The following is a 20,708-nucleotide window of genomic DNA, read 5'->3' as shown; positions in this document are numbered from 1 at the left end:
AACTATGTGTCTGTCTGTCTGTCTCTCTTTTGCCTCCAGGCTTATCGCTGGAGCTCAGTGCCAGCACTATAAGTACACTGCTCCTGGTGGCCACTTTTTCCATTTTTATTGAATAGGACAGAGAGAAATTGAGAGAGGAGGGGGAGATAGAGAGGGAGAGACAAAGATAGACATCTGCAGACCTGCTTCACTGCTTGTGAAGTGACCCCCCCCCCCACAGGTGGGGAACCTGGGGCTCGAACCGGGATCATTACATGGGTCCTTGTTCTTTGCACTAAGTGTGCTTAACCCAGTGTACCACCGCCTGGCCCCTGTCTATCTTTCTGTTTGAAATTGAAAAAGTGTGAAAAAAAATCAGCTCTGGCCTGGTGAAATCTTGTATTTGCAAGTCCCAGCACCAAAGGAAGGAGAAGGAAGAGGAAAGGGGGAGAGGGCAGAGGAGGGGGGGAGAAGGGAAGGGAGGAGAAGGAGGAGGAAGAGGGGGGAGGGGGAAGAGGAAGAGGAGGAGGGGGAAGAGGAAGCAGAGAAGGAGGAGGAAGAGGAGGGGGAGGGGAGAAATAAGAGAAGGAGGGGAGGAGGAAGAGGAGGAAGAGGAAGAGAGGGGAGGGGAAGGGGAAGAGGAAGCAGAGGAGGAGGAGGAAGGGAAGGAGGAGGGGAGAAGGAAGAGAAGGAGGGAAGGAAGGAGAGGAGGAGGGGAGGAGGAGGAGGAGGAGGAGGAGGAGAAGCAGAGAACGGTTTTAATTTTCCTTTAGTTTTACCAGAGCACTGCTAGACTCAGGCTTTTGATGATTCTGGGGACTGAACATGGAACCTTTAGTGCCTCGGGCGTGTGCCTTTTAACATCACCATTATGCTGTCTCCCAGCCCCCAAATGTGGCTATGTCAACTAGGTCAGAAGAGGGAACAGTCCATTTCTTATAGTGAACTAGAGAGCTGAGGAAGCAACCTGGACAGCTCTGTCTTCTGACACTGGAGGGCTTGTCTGAGGTGTTCCTGACACGTCCCTCTGAAGGGTCCCCCTTCCTCTGCGCAGCCGTGGACCTGTGTGCGCTGGGCACACACCAGTGCCAGCACGTGTGCGTGAGTGACGGGGACGGCAAGCACCACTGCGAGTGCAGCCAAGGCTACGCCCTCAACGCCGACAAGAAGACATGTTCAGGTGAGGCTGCGTCAGCCCTGTGGGGACTCCCCGTCTGGGTCTGGGGCTCACCTGTGCTTCTCACGCAGTGGTCAGAGGGCTTCCGTGAATAGCCATGAGGAGAAAGGTGAAGTCACCCACAACGCAGATTCTTTCCTAGTTTCGGAGAAGAGGCTTAGGAGCTTAGCAGGGAAAAGGATTAGTTAGGACAGGGGGGCAATACTCTTGGTTCACTTGGAGGGTTTGGAACTGGCACTGGGCTTTGTTTAATGAGGTCAAGTTACCCTTTCTTTCCTGTGAACGAACATCAGTGCTCGCTGGGATCAAGGAGGGAATGGAGGTGGTGGTGATCCTTACTCATCTGATACAAGATAATCACCCCACAGCCAACGAAGAGTGAGAATTTCATCCCTTTAAAAATAAAATCCTGGGGGCCAGGTAGTGGTGCACCTGGATAAATATACACATTACAATGGGCAAAGACCCAGGTTCAAGCCCCTGGTCCCTACCTACAGGGGGAAGCTTCAAGAGTGGTGGAGCAGGACTACAGGTCTCAGTATCTATCTGTCTGTCTGTCTGTCTCCCACTTCTCTCTCAGTTTCTCTCTGTCTTATCAAATAGAAGAAAGAGAAAAAAAAGGGGGGGGGGAATGACCTCTGGAAGCAGTGGATTTATTGTGCAGGCACCAAGCCCTAGCTATAATCTTGGTGACAATGAAAAAAAAAATCTAGAAAATAAAGTTTTTTTTAAAAAAAGGAAATGAACTTAGAGATTTTTTAACTCACTATGTTCATTTTATAGATCAAACAGTGAGACCCAAAGAATGGAGAATAAGGAGTGGGGGAAATAACGTAATGGTTATGCAAAAGACTCATGCCCGAGGCATTAAATCTCCCATAAGCCAGAGCTGAGCAGTGCCCTGGTATTTCTCTCTGTATTTTCCTCTCTCATAAAAGTAAGATAAAATAAAGACCAATTTAAAAAAAAGTCTCTGAAGTCCTAAGTTCAATCTCCAGCACCACCAGAAGCCAGAACTGAGTAGTGTTCTGGTGAAAAATAAGAGAGGTGTGAGGAGGAGGAGGAGGAAGAGAAGGAGGAGGAAGAGGAGGATATATAGACTCATGTTCTGGGATCTATTAGTGAAAGAACCAAGAGCTGGAAGTTGGAAACCAACTTACTTTCTCTCTTTCTCTGTCTCTGTCTCTCTTTCTTCCAGGGTTATGGCTTGAGCTCAACCCACCACTCCTGACAACATCCATCTCTTTCTTTCTTTCTTTCTTTCTTTCTTTCTTTCTTTCTTTCTTTCTTTCTTTCTTCCTTCCTTCCTTCCTTCCTTCCTTCCTTTCTCTCTCTTTCTTTTCTATTTTATTGGACAAGACAGAAGGAAATTGAGATGAGGTGGAGAGGGAGAGGGAAAGAGAGACACCTGCAGACCAGCTTCATGGCTTGTGAGCTCCCCCCCCACCGCAGATGGGGATCAGGGGCTGCAACTGTAGTAGCATGTACTCTTAACCAGGTACGTCACTGCCTGGCTCTGGAAACCGACTTCCAGTTCACGAGCCTGTCTATGGCACCAGCAGCCACCCTCACCCCCACGTTTAATGAGCTCTGCCCCTGTCTGTAGCATACACTCATTTCTTTGCTACACACTTTGCATGTGTTCACTAGTGTTCTGCTCCTCTTTTGGTAGCGGTCGACAAGTGTGCTCTTAACACTCATGGATGTGAACACATCTGCGTGAATGATAGAGCTGGCTTTTATCACTGTGAGTGCCACGAAGGTTATGTCTTGAATGAAGACAAGAAAACATGTTCAGGTAAGTTGGGGAGAGCTCTCCTGTTGCCTCCTATGGATCGTCAACCCTCTGTCCTGTGCTGTTGTTAAAATTTCGGAAGGCTCTTGCTGGCCGGGCGGGCTGGCTTCACGGCGGGTAACAGAGACGCGGAGACAACGGCTGGGCAGGGAAGCTGTATTTCTTTATTCAGGAACAACGATTCATAAACTAAGACAAACTAATCACCAAACAGAACTCTGCTGTCTCTTTGCGGCGGCGGCGCAAGCACTCTCTCTTTTTCTCTCGAACTCAGGAACCCTCCAACTCTGTCACTCTGGAACTCTGGCGGGTTTCCTAGGGGCGGGGCCAAGTGGGCCCGCGAAATTAACTGGACTGATCTAATTCTCTTGGCGGGGGGGGGGGGGGGGGGGGGGCTAGAACAACCCAATGTAAAGCATACGACACTGTGCTGGTGGGAATATGTTATGCTGACGGGGGTGGGGGTGCGGGGGGCTTCTGTTTTCCTCATTTTCCGATTTTCATGTCTTTGTCTGCACCCAGTCCTAATAGTACTTTTCTCAGGCTAAAGGCAAGTTACCAAGTTAAAAGTCAACTAACACCCTACAAAATACTTGCTCCCTACAAAAGCTAGCAGCTTCAGAGTGGAGACGAGTGGTAGACACCATTTGAACAAGGTGTTCAAAGATAATGTCACCAGGAATGTCCCACCGCGAGTGACATCATGCTTCTCCTGACATGATGTGTTGGGGACACGAGTGATTTTGTTATATTCTTGGTGGAAATTCAAAATCATGAGGGAACATCAGGCATATCCGCAATGAAAACTCTTTATTTTTTTATTTTCTTTTTCCTTTCCTTTCATTCTTATTCTTCTCCTTCTCCTCCTTCTTATTCTTCTTCTCCTTCTCCTTCTTATTCTTCTTATTTCTTCCCACACCAGGGTTGGTTATCATTGGGGCTCGGTGCCTGTATGGTGAATTCACTGATCCTAATGACCATTTATTTTTCTTTCCTTTATTTTGATTTTTTAATTATATTTATTTATTTATTGACTAGAGATAGCTACAAACTGAGAGGAAGGGGGAGATAGAGAGGGAGAAAGACAGAGAGACACCTGCAGCCCTGCTTCACCACTCATGAAGCTTTCCTCCTGCAGGTGGGGACTGGGGCTTGAACCCAGGTCCTTATACATTGTAACATGTGTGCTCAACCAGGTGCACCACCACCCCCTTTATTTTGATAAGACAGAAACTAGTGGGGAGCGAGAGGTAGAGAGGGGAGAGGCAGGGAGAACCTGCAGCCCTGCTTCACCACCCATGAAGCTTTCCCCTGCAAGTCAGGACCAAGGGGCTTGAAACTGGGTCCTTGTAAATGGTAATGTGTGCACTCAACTGGGTGTACCACCACCTGAAACACATTTTATAAATTAATTCTTCAGGGGAGTCAGGCGGTAGCGCAGCGGGTTAAGCACAGGTGGCGCAAAGCGCAAGGACCAGCATAAGGATCCCTGTTCAAGCCCCAGGTTCCCCACCTGCAGGAGAGTCACTTCACAAGTGATGAGGCAGGTCTGCAGGTGTCTATCTTTCTCTCCCCGTCTCTGTCTTCCCCTCCTCTCTCAATTTCTCTCTGTCCTATACAACAACAATGGCATCAATCATAACTACAATAATAAAACAATAAGGGCAACAAAAGGGAATAAATTAAAATATTTTAAAAATTAATTATTCAAAAATTGAGGCCAGGCAGTAGTGCACCAGGTTAAGCACACATCATACAAAAATGTCAAAAATCTTGAAGACCAAGAGAGATTGAGGAAATATCCCAGATTGGAGTAGACTAAGGAGATGGGACAGTTTAATACAATGTGGATTGAATACTGAACCAGAAAAAAAAAATGGCATTAGTGGTGAAATAATAATTGGCAAAATTTGGGAGTCGGGGCAGTAGTGCAGTGGGTTAAGCACAGGTGACGCAAAGCACAAGGACCGGTGTAAGGATCCCGGTTCGAGCCCCTGGCTCCCCACCTGTAGGGGAGTCGCTTCACAGGCGGTGAAGCAGGTCTGCAGGTGTCTGTCTTTCTCTCCCCCCTCTATCTTCCTCTCCTCTCTCAGTTTCTCTCTGACCTATCCAACAACAACATCAACAACAATAATAACTACAACAAGGGCAACAAAATGTAATAAATAAACATTTAAAAAATATATATTAAAAAATTGGCAAAATTTGAATGAGGTTCCTAGATGAATAGTTAATAGGGTTTGGGAAGATAGCATAATGGTTTTGCAAAAGGCTTTCATGCCTGAGGCTCTAATGTCCCAGGTTCAATGCCCAGCACCACCATAAACTAGAGCTAAAGAGGTCTCTCTTTCGTTCTCTCCCTATCATTCTGTTTTTAAGTCTCACCCCATTAAAAAAAAGAAAATAAATTAAGAATTTAAAAATAGTTCATAGTCTAGCACTACTGTAATTTCCTGGCTCTCACAACTTATACTGACTTTATAAGATGTAGCATTAGAGGAGGCAGCCAGTGAGTACTGTGGTGCTACTTGTGCAAACTTTCCACAACCCTGAACTGAGTTCAATGAGAAAAAATTACAAATGAAAAAGATCGTTTTGGTGCCAAGCAGTGGTGCACTCGGCTGAGCACATACATTGCCATGCGTAAGGATCTGGGTTCAAGCCCCTGCTCTTCACTTGCAGGACTGAAGCTTCACAAGCGGTGAAGTAGGTCTGCAGGTATCTCTCTTTCTCTCTCCCTCTCTACCTCCCCCTCTCCTCTCAATTTCTCTCTGTCCTGCTAGATAAAATAGGAAGGGAAAAAATGGTTTCTGGGAGCAGTGGATTCGTAGTTCTGGCCCTAAGCCCCTGGTGATAACCCTGATGGCAATAAAAAGGGAAGGGAAGGGAAGGGGAGGGGAGGGGAGGGGAGGGGAGGGGAAGGGAGAGGGGAGGGGAAGGGGGAGGGGAAGGGAGAGGGGAGGGGGAGGGGGAGGGGGAGGGGGAGGGAGGCTAGGGGAGGGAAGGGGAAGAGAGGAAAGGGAAGGGAAGGGAAGGGAAGGGAAGGGAAGGGAAGGGAAGGGAAGGGAAGAGAGGAAAGGGAAGGGAAGGGAGGGAAAGGGAAGGGAGGGGAGGGGAGGGGAGGGGAGGGGAAGGGAGGAAAGGGAAGGGAAAGGAAGGGAGAGAAAGGGAAGGGAAGGGAAGAGAGGAGAGGGGAGGGGAGGGGAAGGGAGAGGAAGGGAAGGGAAGGGAAGGGAGGGGAAGGGAGAGGAAGGGAAGGGAAAGGAAGGGAAGGGAAGGGAAGGGAAGGGAGGTGAGGGGAGGGGAGGGGAAGGGGAAGGGAAGGGAAGGGAAGGGAAGGGAAGGGAAGGGAAGGGAAGGGAAGGGAAGGGAAGAAAAGAGAACGGAAGGAAGGAAGAGAGAGAGAGAGGGGAAGAAAGGAAGAAAGTTTTAACATTGAAAATATCGTGTCAGTAAAGACAAAAGGACAGAAGCTGAAAACCCGGGCTTTGAGTTCTCATGCTGCTCTGAGTCCCCGGCTCTTACGCACTTCCGTTGTCTCATTGATGATGGCGTTTTCCTGAATCCACGTGTTCCTGAACCTTTGGGATTCTTCTGATCTGTTGTAAATACACGGACCCTAAAAAGAACACTTTAGAAAGTACATATGAGCTACGTAGATTAAACAGACAAACAAACAAAACCTCAGTACAGATGATTTTGGAAAGAGCTGGAGAAGTAAAAGAATGATCATTGTGGGGACTGGGGAGGCAGCATACTGGTTCTGTGCAAGGCTTTCATGCCTGAGGCTGTGAGGTCTCAGGTTCAACTCCCTGCACCACCATAAACCAGAGCTGAGCAGTGCTCTGGTGTCTTTCTCTCTCTCTCTCTCTCTCTCTCTCTCTCTCTCTCTCTCTCTCACACACACACACACACACAACATAAATAAAGTATTTTTAAAAAGAATAGTTACTGCGTGCATGTAGGATTTAGTTGAACTCCATGCTCTGTTAGTAAGAGATGATGCTGGTAGCTTTGAGTAGCAGGTACCTACTCTCAAGTTTCTTCTGTGCTTCTAGATTCAAATAGGATTCTCTGTCTAGGTAGCAACCACCGCACTGCCCTCCCCAATTCCATTTCTCTTGGTCTTTTGTTTGGCAGCTCAAGATCAGTGTGCTTTAGGGACACACGACTGTCAGCACATGTGTGTGAATGACCGATCTGGGGTCCATCACTGTGAATGCTATGAGGGCTACAGCCTCAATGAGGACAAAAAAACATGTACAGGTAAGGCCCCTTCAATACGCCCTCTAGATGTGATTCTCATACTACTATGGCAAAAGCAAAGTGCACTTGAGCAGGAGAGAGTGATTGGTCACTGGATATGAGAGATCCTGGCATTAGACATTGCACTGTGCTTATGCACTTATACACTGAGGCCCATGTTGCTGGAAGGCGTTGGGTTTTACAAACCTAGACTGCTTCAAAAAATGACTGGCAGAGGGGTAGGATTTGGGGGTAAACACGAGAACAGGTCATAGAATCTAGCTTCTTCTCCAGAAAAAAAAAAGTCTGTCTCAGGACTCTGGGGATTTGTAAAGCAAATAGGAAACTTGAGAGGAAGTCAACTGGACAATAACTATTTAGTATGATAGACTAAACTCGTCTTTTTCCAGTGAAAACTTGGCCTGGGACTTTTCTGTCGTGTTAGTGCTAAAACTGGGTCGCTTTTCAGTAAAGGAGACTTTGTATGTGATTGAATTAGACCCATTCAACTCTTCCAGAAAGTTTGAAGTCAGTCATTCCCCGACAGCTTCTAGATGATTAATCTTTGGTGATTCCTTAGGACCTGAATCATGAGCCCTTGCCAGCGCTGCTAATCCTCGGTAACTTGATTTAGACTCGGGCAGAACAGGGTGGCATTTATAATGTAGACACTTCCAGGGGGTGGTTAGATTTCACACATCCAACATTGTTTCATAGTTTATGTATATTTTCTTCTCCCTTGAGACTACCTGTCACCTATTTCAAGATAAATTAAGAAGAAGAAAAAAAAGTACATCACCAATTCTGCTTTTTTTTTTTTTTTAAAGAAATTCTTAAAGGAGGACTGACTACCTGTTTTTAAAGACTGTGCTAAGCACTGTGGAAAAATAAAGAAGAATTAAGCTTCTGCCCCTTTTTAAATTTTTTTTAAAAGTTATTTATTTATTTATTTCTACCAGGGTTGTTGCAGCAGCTTGGTGCCTGCACAAGGAATCTGCCTGGTGACCACTTTTTCTTTTTTTTTTTTTTTTTTTGTAAATTTCTTTTTACATTTGATAGAGTGGAGAAAAATGGAGAAAGGAGAGGGAACTAGAAAGAGAGATAGCCACAACATTGCTTCACTGCTTGTGAAAGCTTCCCCCCTACTGTTGGGGACATGGGGTTTGAACCCAGGTCCTTGCCACATGATACTGTGTGCACTTAACTGGGTGCACCCCCACCAGGCTCCACTTCTCTTCCTCTTACAGCAACCTACAGGCTGTGTGCACAGAGAAGCAACTTGTAAGAAAACCAGAGATCTGTCAGGGCCAGAGCAAAGCTTAAGTGAAGGCAGAGAAAGTGGGAGAGGCTGTGGGGTGGAATAGGAAGTCCAGTCTTGGAGGGTGTGGAAGTCTAGGGGGAGTTGAGGACACACACAAGAGAAGAGGCTCATGATGCATTGTGTGTGTGCTTGGGCCCAGGGGAGTGAGACGGGCAGGAGTCAGAGAGACATCACTTGCTTCAATGTCCTTTGGTTTCCATGCTGATAAGAAACAAACCTAACCTAACCTAACCTAACCTAACCTAACCTAACCTAACCTAACCTAACCTAACCTAACCTAACCAAACCAAACTTAACCAAACCTAACCAAACCTAACCAAACCTAACCTAACCTAACCAAACCAAACCAAACCAAACCTAACCAAACCAAACCAAACCTAACCGAACCTAACCGAACCTAACCGAACCTAACCTAACCGAACCGAACCGAACCGAACCTAACCTAACCAAACCTAACCTAACCTAACCTAACCTAACCTAACCTAATCAAACACTCCACTGATATGGAATGAAATGATGTTATTAGAAGACCTGTTTTTGCCACAAATTTTTCTTTTCTGCTTCAAGTTGCAGTTTGCAAGCTTCCCACAATCTTGACACTTGTTGTATTCCAGTTGCTACCTGGAGCTTCCAAGCTCATTGAAAACCTGAGGGAGGGAGGGGAATGAAACAAATTTACTTTAACCTTTCAGGTAGCTTAGAAGCAAATGGTACATTGTAGCCACCTGGGAGGTGACACAGGAGAGAGAGAATGTTGAACCCTCATGCCTGAGGTCCTGAGTTTGATTTCCACATTGCATGTGTCAGAGTGATGCATTGGTTCTCTCTCCTTAATGAGTAAATAAATTTCACTAAGAAAATTTTGTTCAAAATGATACATATCATTTTAATAAAAGCTAATAAAAAGCCATAGAAGAACTTCAATGAGGACATACTGCTCCCAGGTAGCCAATATTCTTTGGTGCCTGTAGCATGGGGTGCGTGGGTTTTAGTTGCACTAACACATTTAATGCCCATGGAAACTGTCTGAGGACACAGAGGCACAGTGTGAATAGTGACGATGTTACTTGATGGGGGAGTCACAGAGCCAGTATTTGAACTCAGGTTCTTTCTTTGATGGCTTATTATGCTCTCCCCCCCTTTATTGTCCTTGTTGTTTATTGTTGTTGTTATTATCTTTGCTGTTATTGCTGTTGTTGTTGGATAGGACAGAGAGAAATCGAGAGAGGAGGGGAAGACAGAGAAGGGGAGAGAAAGACAGACACCCACAGAACTGCTTCACCGCTTACAAAGTGACCTTCCTGTGGGTGGGCAGCAGGGGGCTCAAACCAGGATCCTTATGCCTGTCCTTGTGCTTTGCACCATGTGCGTTTAACCCACAGTGCTACCTCCCAGCCCTCCAGTTATTATGCTCTTAAGCACTAAAACAAATTCTCCTGGTCTAGGAAGCACAGTATGGGGGGGGGGGGAGGTGATCATGGGAAATGAGGATTTGTTTGTTTTAGAATATTAACAAAAACTAGTGGAGCTGGGTGGTGGTGCACCTGATTAAGTGCACACATTACAGTGTGCAAAACCTGGGTTCAAGTCCCCAGTCTCCACTTGTAAGGGGGAATGCTTCACAAGTGGTGAAGCAGGTCTGCAGGTGTCTCTCTGTCTCTGTCCTGCCCTCTCTCTTCCCTCTAAATTTCTTTCTGTCCTACCAACTAAAATAAAGTTAAAAAATGAAATAAATTATAAGGAAAACTGATTTAAATCTGTACTTTGCTCTGGACCAAACCTGTCTCCCCCTTGCTGGACAATGAAGCCTGGGCAGAGAGTCTTGCCTGCTGGTTATCTCCGTAGTTACTACTAAGCTGGGGAGAGGAAGAACTGCAGCCTTCTACTGTTAAGAGTGGCTGAAAATGCCTACATTGTAGTGACAAAGGAGACTCTGAGTGTTACAGCTGGCATAACACCTATGGATGGATTATACGGGATCTTGCATGTCACCCAGAGGTGTCTGCATCTGAGCTGGCCCTGGAGAGGACTGCCCCAGGAGCACATAACCAGTTTGGCTCTGGCAGAGCAGAGGAAGAAGCACCATCTCCCAGATGGCCTTCCTGAGTTTGCTGGCAGAGTGTGGCTCTTTTCATTTGTCCTCTAGCTGACTGGAACGTACATCTTTTCTCTGTTTTATTCCTTGAAGTGTGCTTGCTCGGAACAGATGCCAAATATTTCAGTAGCCGGTCATACACACCGCCACAGGTGCCATCATGCACGGCACCACCACTGTCACCGTCTCTGCTGCATGTGTGGGCTTGCAAGTCAGCATGTGTGGTTCCATTTTGTAAACTCTCAAGGTCAGGCTCTCAAGGCCAAGGTCACAGTGGTCCTGTCTGTGCAGCTTCAAATGTAGCTTGGTGTGCATTGGGTCCCTGATGAGTTATCTTTGGGATGGGGGTGGGGATCCATCAACAGTGCTGATGTTGGAAGCGTTGGTGGTCATCAGGAAAGGCTGCAGGTGATCTTAGGACTGTCATCAACAGTCAGTGCTCAGCCAGAGGAATAGCTCACCAGGTAGGGAGTCTGACATGTCGTGCGTTCAGCCCAGGTTAGAGCCCTTTTCATAGCCTGGGAGATGCTAGGACATTGGATGGAACAACAACACTGTGGTGTCTCTCTTTAATTTTTTTTTATTTGTGGGAGACGGGCAGTAGCGCAGTGGGTTAAGCGCAGGTGGCACAAAGTGCAAGGACTGGAGAAAGGATCCCAGTTCGAGCCCCCAGCTCCCCGCCTGCAGGGGAGTCGCTTCACAAGCAGTGAAGCAGGTCTGCAGGTGTCTGTCTTTCTCTCCCCCTCTTGGTCTTCCCCTCCTCTCTCCATTTCTCTCTGTCCTATATACAATAACGACATCAACAACAACAATCACAATAATAATTTTTTTTATTTGTTTGATAAGAGAGAAATTGAGAGGGAATGGGTGAGATAGAGAGGGAGGGAGACACCTGTAGCATTGCTTCATTACTTTGAAGCTTCCCCCCTACAGGTGGGGACCTGGCACTGATCTGAGCACATAGGGCAACATATGTACTCAATCAGGTGAGATGCTGCCTGGCCGCTCTCTCTTGCTTTACATTTCAGAATGAAACAGTGATCCATATCATTGTGAGGCCCTGGCTCAGAAAATAAAGAGTCAGTGTAGCCCCAGTGCAGTAAGTAGGAAAAGAGAAACACCGCCAGCTATCTCTGTGATAATAAAAGAGGAAGGGGTGGTTTCCATTCAGTCAAAGAGGAGGCTAAAAGGAGGGGTGGGGCGGTGAGAGATGCAGAAGGAGATCGCCTGCCTCAGGGTGAAGCCCAGGACATTAGCTGACTGAACTGAAGGGTCCATACTTCACCCCTGTGTGAAGCACACCCACCAGTCTGTGTCCTCTGTGACTGTCTTCCTCCCCTCACAGTTCAGAACAAGTGCGCCCTGGGCAATCATGGATGCCAGCACGTCTGTGTGAGCGATGGGCCCAATTCCTATCACTGTGACTGCTATGCTGACTACACCTTGAATGAAGACAAGAAGACATGTTCAGGTAAAGTCCGTCCTTTCCAGCTTGTTTTGTCTGGTAGGACAGTCTTCTAGGAGTACACTTTCCTCTCTCTCGCTCTGAGGCATGATCCTGAGACTTTGTCCTGGCCAGAATCTTCCAGTGGTTCTCAGGTGGGTTCAAAATGAAACCATAAGGTCTCTATAAGGTCTTCTTCTCTCCAGGATCATCTGATTCCATCCTTCTTCTCTCTGTTTTTCCTGTCTAATTCAAATCTATCCCTATCCAACTCTGGGTTTAAAATCACACACACACACACACACACACACACACACACACACACACACACACACACACACACACAATATATATATGTGTGTGTGTGTGTATATATATATAGTATATAGGCATTTGTTTTAAGTCCAGTATTGAGGAAATGTTGATTTACAAGATTTTTCCTTGTCACAAGGGCACATTTCACATTTCCCCAAGACTGGTATTGGAACATTACATTTTCAGCCAAGCCATTATCTTATTCCACCACAGGGCCTTAGATCCGTGGCCTCCCCTCAGTAACCCAGCCTTCCTCTTTCTGAGTCCTTGAATCTGCTGCCATAGACCATAATCCATCGTGAATTCACTCTGTGTTGTCTTTTTCTTTGTTTCTTTTTTCTTAATTTTTTTTAAATGTTTTACATTCGACAGTAGATACAATAGTTTGTACATGAATAACATTTCTCAGTTTTCCATGTAACAATACAACCCCCACTAGGTCCTCTGTCATCCTTCTTGGACCTTTACTCTCCCCACCACCCACCCCAGAGTCTTTGACTTTGGTGCAATACGCCAATTCCAGTTCAGGTTCTACTTGTGTTTTCTCTTCTGGTCTTGTTTTTCAACTTCTGCCTGAGAGCGAGATCATCCCATATTCATCCATCCTTCTGTTTCTGACTTATTTCACTTAACATGAATTTTTCAAGGTTCTTTGTTTCTTAGAACCCATCTGTAAGCGATGTCACCTGGTATTAAAATAGCATTTTAACCATTTCTAAAGGTCCAATTCTATGGTACTAAGCACACTCTCATTGTTTCACAGCCATCAGCACTATTCACTTCCAGAACACTTACATCATCCCAAGCAAATCACTGTACCCATTAGACCCAGTTCCCCAAGCTCCTCTCTTCCCAACATGCTATGGAAAAAATATATCCGCGCGGCTGCAAGCATTACAACTCTGAGTGTTACAACTCAAGAGTGATACAGCTTCAGGTGTTACAGCTCAAGTTGTAGCAGATCCAAAGAACAAGTCTGAGACCAAGACCATGTGGAGGGCAGGGAGATACTTTATTATACCGCCGGGATCCAGCAGCCTCCTTCCACGACATGGAAGACCCTCTTCCTGATTCTTTTCCTGGTCTCCCCACCAGCACATCTTCTCCCCAAATTGTGCCTCCAGCTTCATTGGGTGACAGGACACGCCCTGCTCTTGTCTATCTCCAGCCTTTGCTGTGATCTATGCTACTCAGCATTGTGGGCTGTCAACATCCAATGCTTGGCAACATCCAATGCTTGCCAACATTTGGTTTTGTCGGATTAGACTTTTTGCCACTTTAGGGGATGTAAAGAGGCATCTCTGGGCTAGGGAGACAGTATAATGGTTAGATATACAAAAAAGACTTTGATGCTTGAGGCTCTGAGGTTTCAGGTTCAATCCCTAGCACTCCCATAAGCCGAACAGTGCTCTGGTCTCGGTCTCTCTCTCTCTCTCTCTCTCCCTCTCTCTCTCTCTCTCTCTCTCTCTGTCTTTATCATATATATAATATATGTATCATATATAATATCTTCTTATTACTTATTTTGCCATTTCCTTGCTACTAAAGAAATTTGGCATCTCCTCTTAGGCTCACAGGTCATCCGAGTTTCTTTCTTTCTTTTTTATTTGATTTATTTATTTTGCTTCTAGGTTTATCACTGGGGCTCGGTGTCAGTATGATGAATCCACTTCTCCTGGCAGCTTTTTTTTTTTTTTTTTTTTTGCATTTTATTGAATAGGAGAGGCAGACATGGAGAGGGGGAGGGGGAAATAGAGAAGGAGAGAGAAAGGGAGACACCTGCAGACCTGCTTTAGCACTTGTGAAGCATCTCCCCTGCAAGTGGGGAACAGGGGATTGAACCCAGATCCTTGCGCAGGACCTTGCATGCTTAGTATGATGTGTGCTTAACTGGGTGCTCCACTGCCCAGCCCCCTCATTTGAGTTTCATATGTAAAAGTGCTACTTCTGCCCTTTCTGCATTTTTACTGTTGGGTTATTTGCATTTTCCTTATGGATTCCTTTTTTAAAAATCAAAACAATTCTTCCTCTTTGTATCTTTGTGCAAGAACGAGCAAAACACAGGCTTGACGGGTGTCATAAAGCTCTCATGTCTGGTAGGAGAATGACTTCTGCTAGGTTGCAAATCTGCAACATTGCAGGAGACAGAACAATATGGAGCTTAGAAGTCTGACTTTGTTATTTAACTGTCTCTTCCTCTTTTGCACTTTTTCCCTAGTCTTAATGGTGTTACGTAATTCCTACTTGTCTTTTTTTTTTGCATTGCATAATGTTAGATTTTAACTTTATTTTTATCAGTGATTTAATATTGATTTACACAATTATAAGATAACAGGGGTATAATTCCACACATTTCCCATCACCAGAGTTCTTTGTCCCCGTCCCTCTCCCCACTGGAAACTGCAGCAGCTCTTCTAAAATCATAGATATGTGCTGACCTTTATTTCTATAACTGTTTACATTTTTATCTATTTGCCCCTCTTTCTATGGTCCTGCCTTCTCTTCCTTTCTAAGTCAAACCTACTACTTCTCAGTGTCCTTTCTTATCTTTTTTTTTTTTTTTTTTTCCCTCTGCTCTCTCTGGAAGTGGAGTTGAAAGCCCTATGGTCATCTTCCCCTAACACTTCTCCACTTGTCTTAATTTCCTATGGAGTGTTTTTACACACACACACACACACACACACACACACACACACACACACACACACACTTTATTTTATTTTATTTATTTGCCTCCAGGGTTATCGCTGGGGCTTGGTGGCTGCACTATGAATCCACTGCTCCTGGAGGCGATTTTCCCCATTTTTGTTGCCCTTGTTGTGGTTATTATTATTATTGTTGCTATTGCTGTTGTTGTTGGATAGGACAGAGAGAATTCAAGAGGAGGGGGGAAGACGGGGGGCGGGGAGAGAAAGTTAGACACCTGCAGACCTGCTTCACCGCCTGTGAAGTAAACCCCCTGCAGGTGGGAAGTTTTGCACCATGTGCACTAAACCTGCTGTGCTACCGCCCGCACCCCCCAATTAATTTTTTAGTGAAAGAGATAGAGATAGATAGAGAGACACCAGTGCACTGCTGAGCTCCATGAGCGTGGCGGTGCTAGGGACTGAACCTAAGGCCTCAGAGTCTTAATCACGAAAGTCTTTTGCAAAACCATTATGTTAACTCCCTATCCCTCCATAGGATGCGTCTGTTTTGTACTGAGCCCCTTTAAGGCAGGCCAGGCTAAGCTGTCAAGTCTGGCAGGTCAGGTGTACTATAACAGATGCATTTCTCATTCAGTATTTTCAGCTGACCCTGGGTTTAGTGGGATGTAATCCTATTATAAAAAGAAGAAGATCTGTATGTCACTTCTAAGATCTAGAAAGACTCTAGGCATATTCAAGGGTTGTGACATTGAACAGCTGAATTACAGATGAACTTGGAGTCAGTATTTAGCAGTGGCTCAAGCTCTTTGCTTCAATGTCAATACAAACTGAACTTGCAGTTTGTGAAAGAGTTTATGGGTAAGAAGTGAATAGAATTCACGCTTCATGATAATCTGTTTAGGAAACCAGGAATAGCCTAGTTTTAATCTTTGAATTATTTTGGTTGTACAAAGAGGATTGTTTTGCCCAGGTAGGTGGCCCAGCAGATAGAGTGCAAGACTTGCTTGCTTGAGGCCCTGAGTTCAGTCCCCAGCACCTCATGGGCAGAATCAGAACAGTGTGGTGGTTTTGCTCTTTCTCTTGGAAATTAATAAGTGAATCTTTTTATTTTTAATGTTTTATTTATTTATTTTCCTTTTTTGTTGCCCTTGTTTTTATCATTCTTGTGGTTATTATTATTGCTGTTATTGATGTTATTGTTGCAAGATAGGACAGAGAGAAATGGAGAGAGGAGGGGAAGACAGAGAGGGGGACAGAAAGAGTGACACCTGCAGACCTGCTTCACTGCTTGTGAAGCGACTCCCCTTCAGGTGGGGAGCCGGGGGATCGAACCAGGATCCTTACACCGGTCCTTGTGCTTTGCACCAGTCCTCTTAACCCGCTGCGCTACCGCCTGACTCCCTAAGTGAATCTTTAAACACACACACACACACACACACACACACACACACACACACACACACACACACACGGCAATGGGTGGTGGCACACCCAGTTGAGTTCACAGACCCAATCTGCAGGAGGCATGCTTCACAACTGGTGGAACAGAGCTGCAGATGTCTCTGTCCCTCTACCTCCCCTTTCCTTTCAGTTTCTTTCTGTCCTAACAAATCAAAACAAATATTTTAAAAGTTAAAACAAACAGAGAGGGCTGATTTCTTCACTTTTCATATAATTTCTCTTTTTTTGGGGGGAGGGGACAGGAGGTGAGTGCTAGAATCCAACACTGGGCTTTGAACATGAGAATCCTACACCCTGCCACTGCGCTTCATTGCCAGCTGCATTTCCATTCCTTAAAGACACTTTCCTTCCTTCCTTCTTTCCTTCCTTCCTTCCTTCCTTCCTTCCATCCATCCATCCATTTTTCTCTGGGAAAATGCATTCAGGTATGTCTTAGAGATGGATATATTAAGCTGTTGGTTTCTTGGCTTGCTCTGACTTCTGACAACTCTGTGTGTACTGCCCTTGTCACCAGCCATTGAAGAAGCCCGGAGACTCATCTCCTCAGAAGATGCTTGTGGGTGTGAAGCCACCCTGGCGTTCCAGGACAAGGTCAGCACCTACCTGCAGAGACTCAACACCAAACATATCCTTTCTGGAAGGGTTTCTGCTTCTGCTTGAAGCCAACCTACTTCCTGCAATTGAGTTAACTATTTGAGACATCTCATGGGGATAAGGAGCTCATTATGCTTTGAAATGAACATTAATAACACACTTAAAAATTTTCAGTTTAATTAATCATGATAGCGAAAGAGTGGTAGAGGAAGAGAGTGAAAGAGACCAACTTCCTTCTAAGTAGTGGAGGTCAGGTGTGATCCTGGGTTATGCACATGGTGAAGTATTGATCTACTTTCCTGACTTGATTTATTTATGACCAAAACACTGCTCAGCTCTGCCTTATGTTGGTGCTGGGAATTGAACCTGGGACCTTAAAACCTTAAGCATGGAAGTCCTATTGCAGAATCATTATGCTATCTTTGGCCCCTCACTTAAAATTCTAATACAGAGTTTTTACGTGTTTTAATAGGCCACTCTCCCATGACTATTTATAATATGAAAGCTGTCTATTTATTCCTATTGGAGGGTGTTTGCAAAGCAGCACATGCTTCTACTGGAGCTCAACTTAGTTTAACTGCATCCACCACCAAAGTTTCTATGCCCATACACCAAGTGGAACCCTCCACCTGGGCCATCCCAGCCTTCTTCCCCTCCCTTCCCCCCTCCCCTCCCCTCCCCTCCCCTCCCCTCCCCTCCCCTCCCCTCCCCTCCCCTCCCCTCCCGTCCTTTCTTCTGCCTCTTTCTTGGAAATGTTTTACAAGTCTGTTATTATTTCAGGATTCTGTTTCCCAAAATGGTTCTTTAATCAGAGCCCTGACTCATATTTTTTCTTTGTGCATCTTAAGTCAACTACCCTGTTCTTAGGACCCTCAGAGGAGTGGTCTTCACTTTGTCACAGCTCTCCTTGAGTGTAAAGAAGCTTCAAGGCGCACACACACACACACACACACACACACACACACACGCGCGCGCGTTCTAAAGAAATCATTTCCAAGCCCTTAGTTCCTTAACTTGGTCAGCCTAATGCTATTTGAGGTCAGCCATAGTCGTCTCCCACCTCTCACTTCAGCCTTTACTGGTTGTCCTAACTACGCAGGAGAGCGCCCCCTCTCCCAACCTGCACTTCACTTACTCAGCTGTGTGATTGGCTGCATAAAATCTCCAGAGAACCAACCAGAAGGATAACTGAACTTTTATTTTTTAATTCAAGGTTTCAGAAATACCATTCTCCTAGTTTATTCTTCAAGGGATATCTTTATTTTTTATTTTATTTATTTTCTTTCTGATTTTTTAATCGGGGGATTAATGGTTTACAGTAAACAGTAAAATACAGAAGTTTGTACGTGTGTAACATTTCTCTGTTTTCCACGTAACAGTTCAACCTCCTCTAGGTCCTCCTATGCTATCATGTTCCAGGACCTAGCATATTTGCTGTTTTGACTATATGCCCATAATAGTTGCAATGATAACTCAATCTAGATGATTTTACAAAATTGAGGGTGTTTTGGTCAAAGAAAATACTTGAAAGGCAATTTTAATATAAATGTGCATATGCTGCTGTTTTTATGTTTCATGTGAAAGCACAGAGTGATCAAGAAAAGACTTCCAAGATTCAAAGTAGAATTAAAAAAAACTGGAGAAGTGGTCCGGGAGGTGGCGTAGTGATAAAATTTTGAACTCTCAAGCATGAGGTCCTGAGTTCGATCCCCAGAAACACATGTGCCAGAGTGATGTCTCTCTCCCCCTATCATTCTCATTAATAAATAAATAAAATTTTAAAAAATAATTGGAGAAAATAGAAAGGAAACAAAATCCAATTTCAAGGAAATATAGATTTCTTCCCTTTGTTTTATTTTAGAAGAATATAGTAAGTATTCAGTATTTTTGGAAGGCTGGTTTAAATTTTTATTTTAGATATTTTATCTTAATATTTAGAACATAGAAGAGACTGCATACTTTGTAACTAAAATTTGTGATGAAAACTATCATGTAATTTAGGTATGCACAAGAATATGTAATTGTCAAAAACATTTTAGGAGACATCTGAGAAACAAACAAAAAGTAATTTGAAGAGTGCTGTTTCATAGTACAGGTTCTGAAGACCAGTACTTTCTACTTGGCTCTGTAAAAGATAGAATTTGAGTTTTAAATTAGACTCTGGGGGGAAAGAGCAATTCCTTCCTTAAAAAAAAAAAAAAAATCACAGTAGAATAGGTTTTATATATCTAGTATCAAAAAAAATCACAGTAAAAAAAAAAAAACACCCTTTCTGTCTTCCCTTCCTCTCTCCATTTCTCTCTGTCCTATCCAACAACAATAATAACTACAACAATAAAATAAGGGCAACAAAAGGGAATAAATATGTTTTATGTATCTAGTATCGACATGTTTGAAAATGAGTTTGTTTTCTAATTTATAAAAATAAAAGGTGTTGACCTTAACAGCTAGCCACTGGACGGCATTTTGGAGAAGTTGCAAGAACATGAATCTGGACAAAGCCATCACTAAAGTGCTTTGAAATCTCACCTTTTTCAAATAGGGAGAGCTTGGTTCATTTACTAGTCCATTCACTCTTGCTACCGTGTTCCTGCTTATAGTTCGTCACTACAAACACTTAGATACTGCTGGATAAATACCATGAATATCCTATGAAGAAACGAGCATTTTCCTACGAGCTAAGCGCCCAGATCCTTATTAAGAGCGCATCTTAGTATTTCTAAGCCATAATTGTGAAATGGCTGTAGGAAACAAAGTGAAAAGTTTAATATTCCTTTCTCTACTTACTAATTCACCCATTTGATTTTTAAGTGTTTATACTAGTAAGATACCCTATTTTGCAATGAGAACTTATTTTCTGTCAACAGGATAAGCTATCTAATTAACGGAGTGTAAACTGTACAAAGTATTTACACATGAAAAAGAGTTCATAGAATAAATCTGAGATGAATTTAGAGTTAAAGCTTTCTGCTGTCTTGCTCATCTCTGCCAGAGTACTATTGAAGCTGTGAGCAGAGGGTTTAAAACAGCAACTGAAAATAATTAAAACAGATGACGTGAACATCACATGCCATTTAAAATTTATTCAAATGTTAGCAACATGCAACTTAAAAGTCTAGTTGTGAATTAAGAGTGCTATGACATTTTTTATGTAGAGAAATTTTATATTTACTTTAGCAGATAATCAATTATATACTTATAAACAATTTATAAGAAGTCACAAATGCTTATGTTGTCTTTTCCACTTATGAAACATGACTTTTTTTTTTTTGCTTTAAACTTTATCACTTTTAGAAGAAAACAGTCATTATGTTGTATACGGTTCAATTCTTTTTGGTTTACATTGTCTTTAGTATAATAAAAAGTTGTTTTGCTTATATAATATTGTCAGTTTTTGGTAATAAAAACCTTTGCCTATTAATATGTTTCCTTAAGCCAGACGGAATGAACAATTATTTGTATCTACAGCAGTTTCTTCTCAATGGACAGGCATTGCGACCTTTCTATAATTTAAATGTAATCTCCTGAGTTTAAAAATGTAACTTCATTTTTTAAAAAGACTTTAACCCAAAATGTTGTGGGAGAGGGAATTAAAAAAATGATCTAAAATGAAAAGGGGCTGAGAGATGGATCA

The 20,708-nt window shown here is 43.9% G+C and overlaps 1 protein-coding gene across 1 annotated transcript in view; it reads left to right on the top strand.

Annotated features, from left to right (window-relative positions):
- Positions 1–20,421, top strand: part of MATN3 (matrilin 3) — a 30,169-nt gene extending 9,748 nt beyond the window's left edge. Inside the window, exons 3-8 of the mRNA XM_007530141.2 lie at positions 1,034–1,159; positions 2,829–2,954; positions 7,092–7,217; positions 11,958–12,083; positions 16,995–17,105; positions 19,530–20,421. Of these exons, the coding sequence (XP_007530203.1) occupies positions 1,034–1,159; positions 2,829–2,954; positions 7,092–7,217; positions 11,958–12,083; positions 16,995–17,105; positions 19,530–19,585 (671 nt within the window). The 3' untranslated portion in view covers positions 19,586–20,421. The remainder of the gene's footprint in view (positions 1–1,033; positions 1,160–2,828; positions 2,955–7,091; positions 7,218–11,957; positions 12,084–16,994; positions 17,106–19,529) is intronic.
- Positions 20,422–20,708: the final 287 nt, after the last annotated feature.

This window comes from Erinaceus europaeus, chromosome 3 (assembly GCF_950295315.1).
Source record: "Erinaceus europaeus chromosome 3, mEriEur2.1, whole genome shotgun sequence".
NCBI classification, from domain to species: Eukaryota; Metazoa; Chordata; class Mammalia; order Eulipotyphla; family Erinaceidae; genus Erinaceus; species Erinaceus europaeus.
Note: the sequence above shows the minus strand (reverse complement) of the source record. Positions and strands in the feature narration are given on the sequence as shown.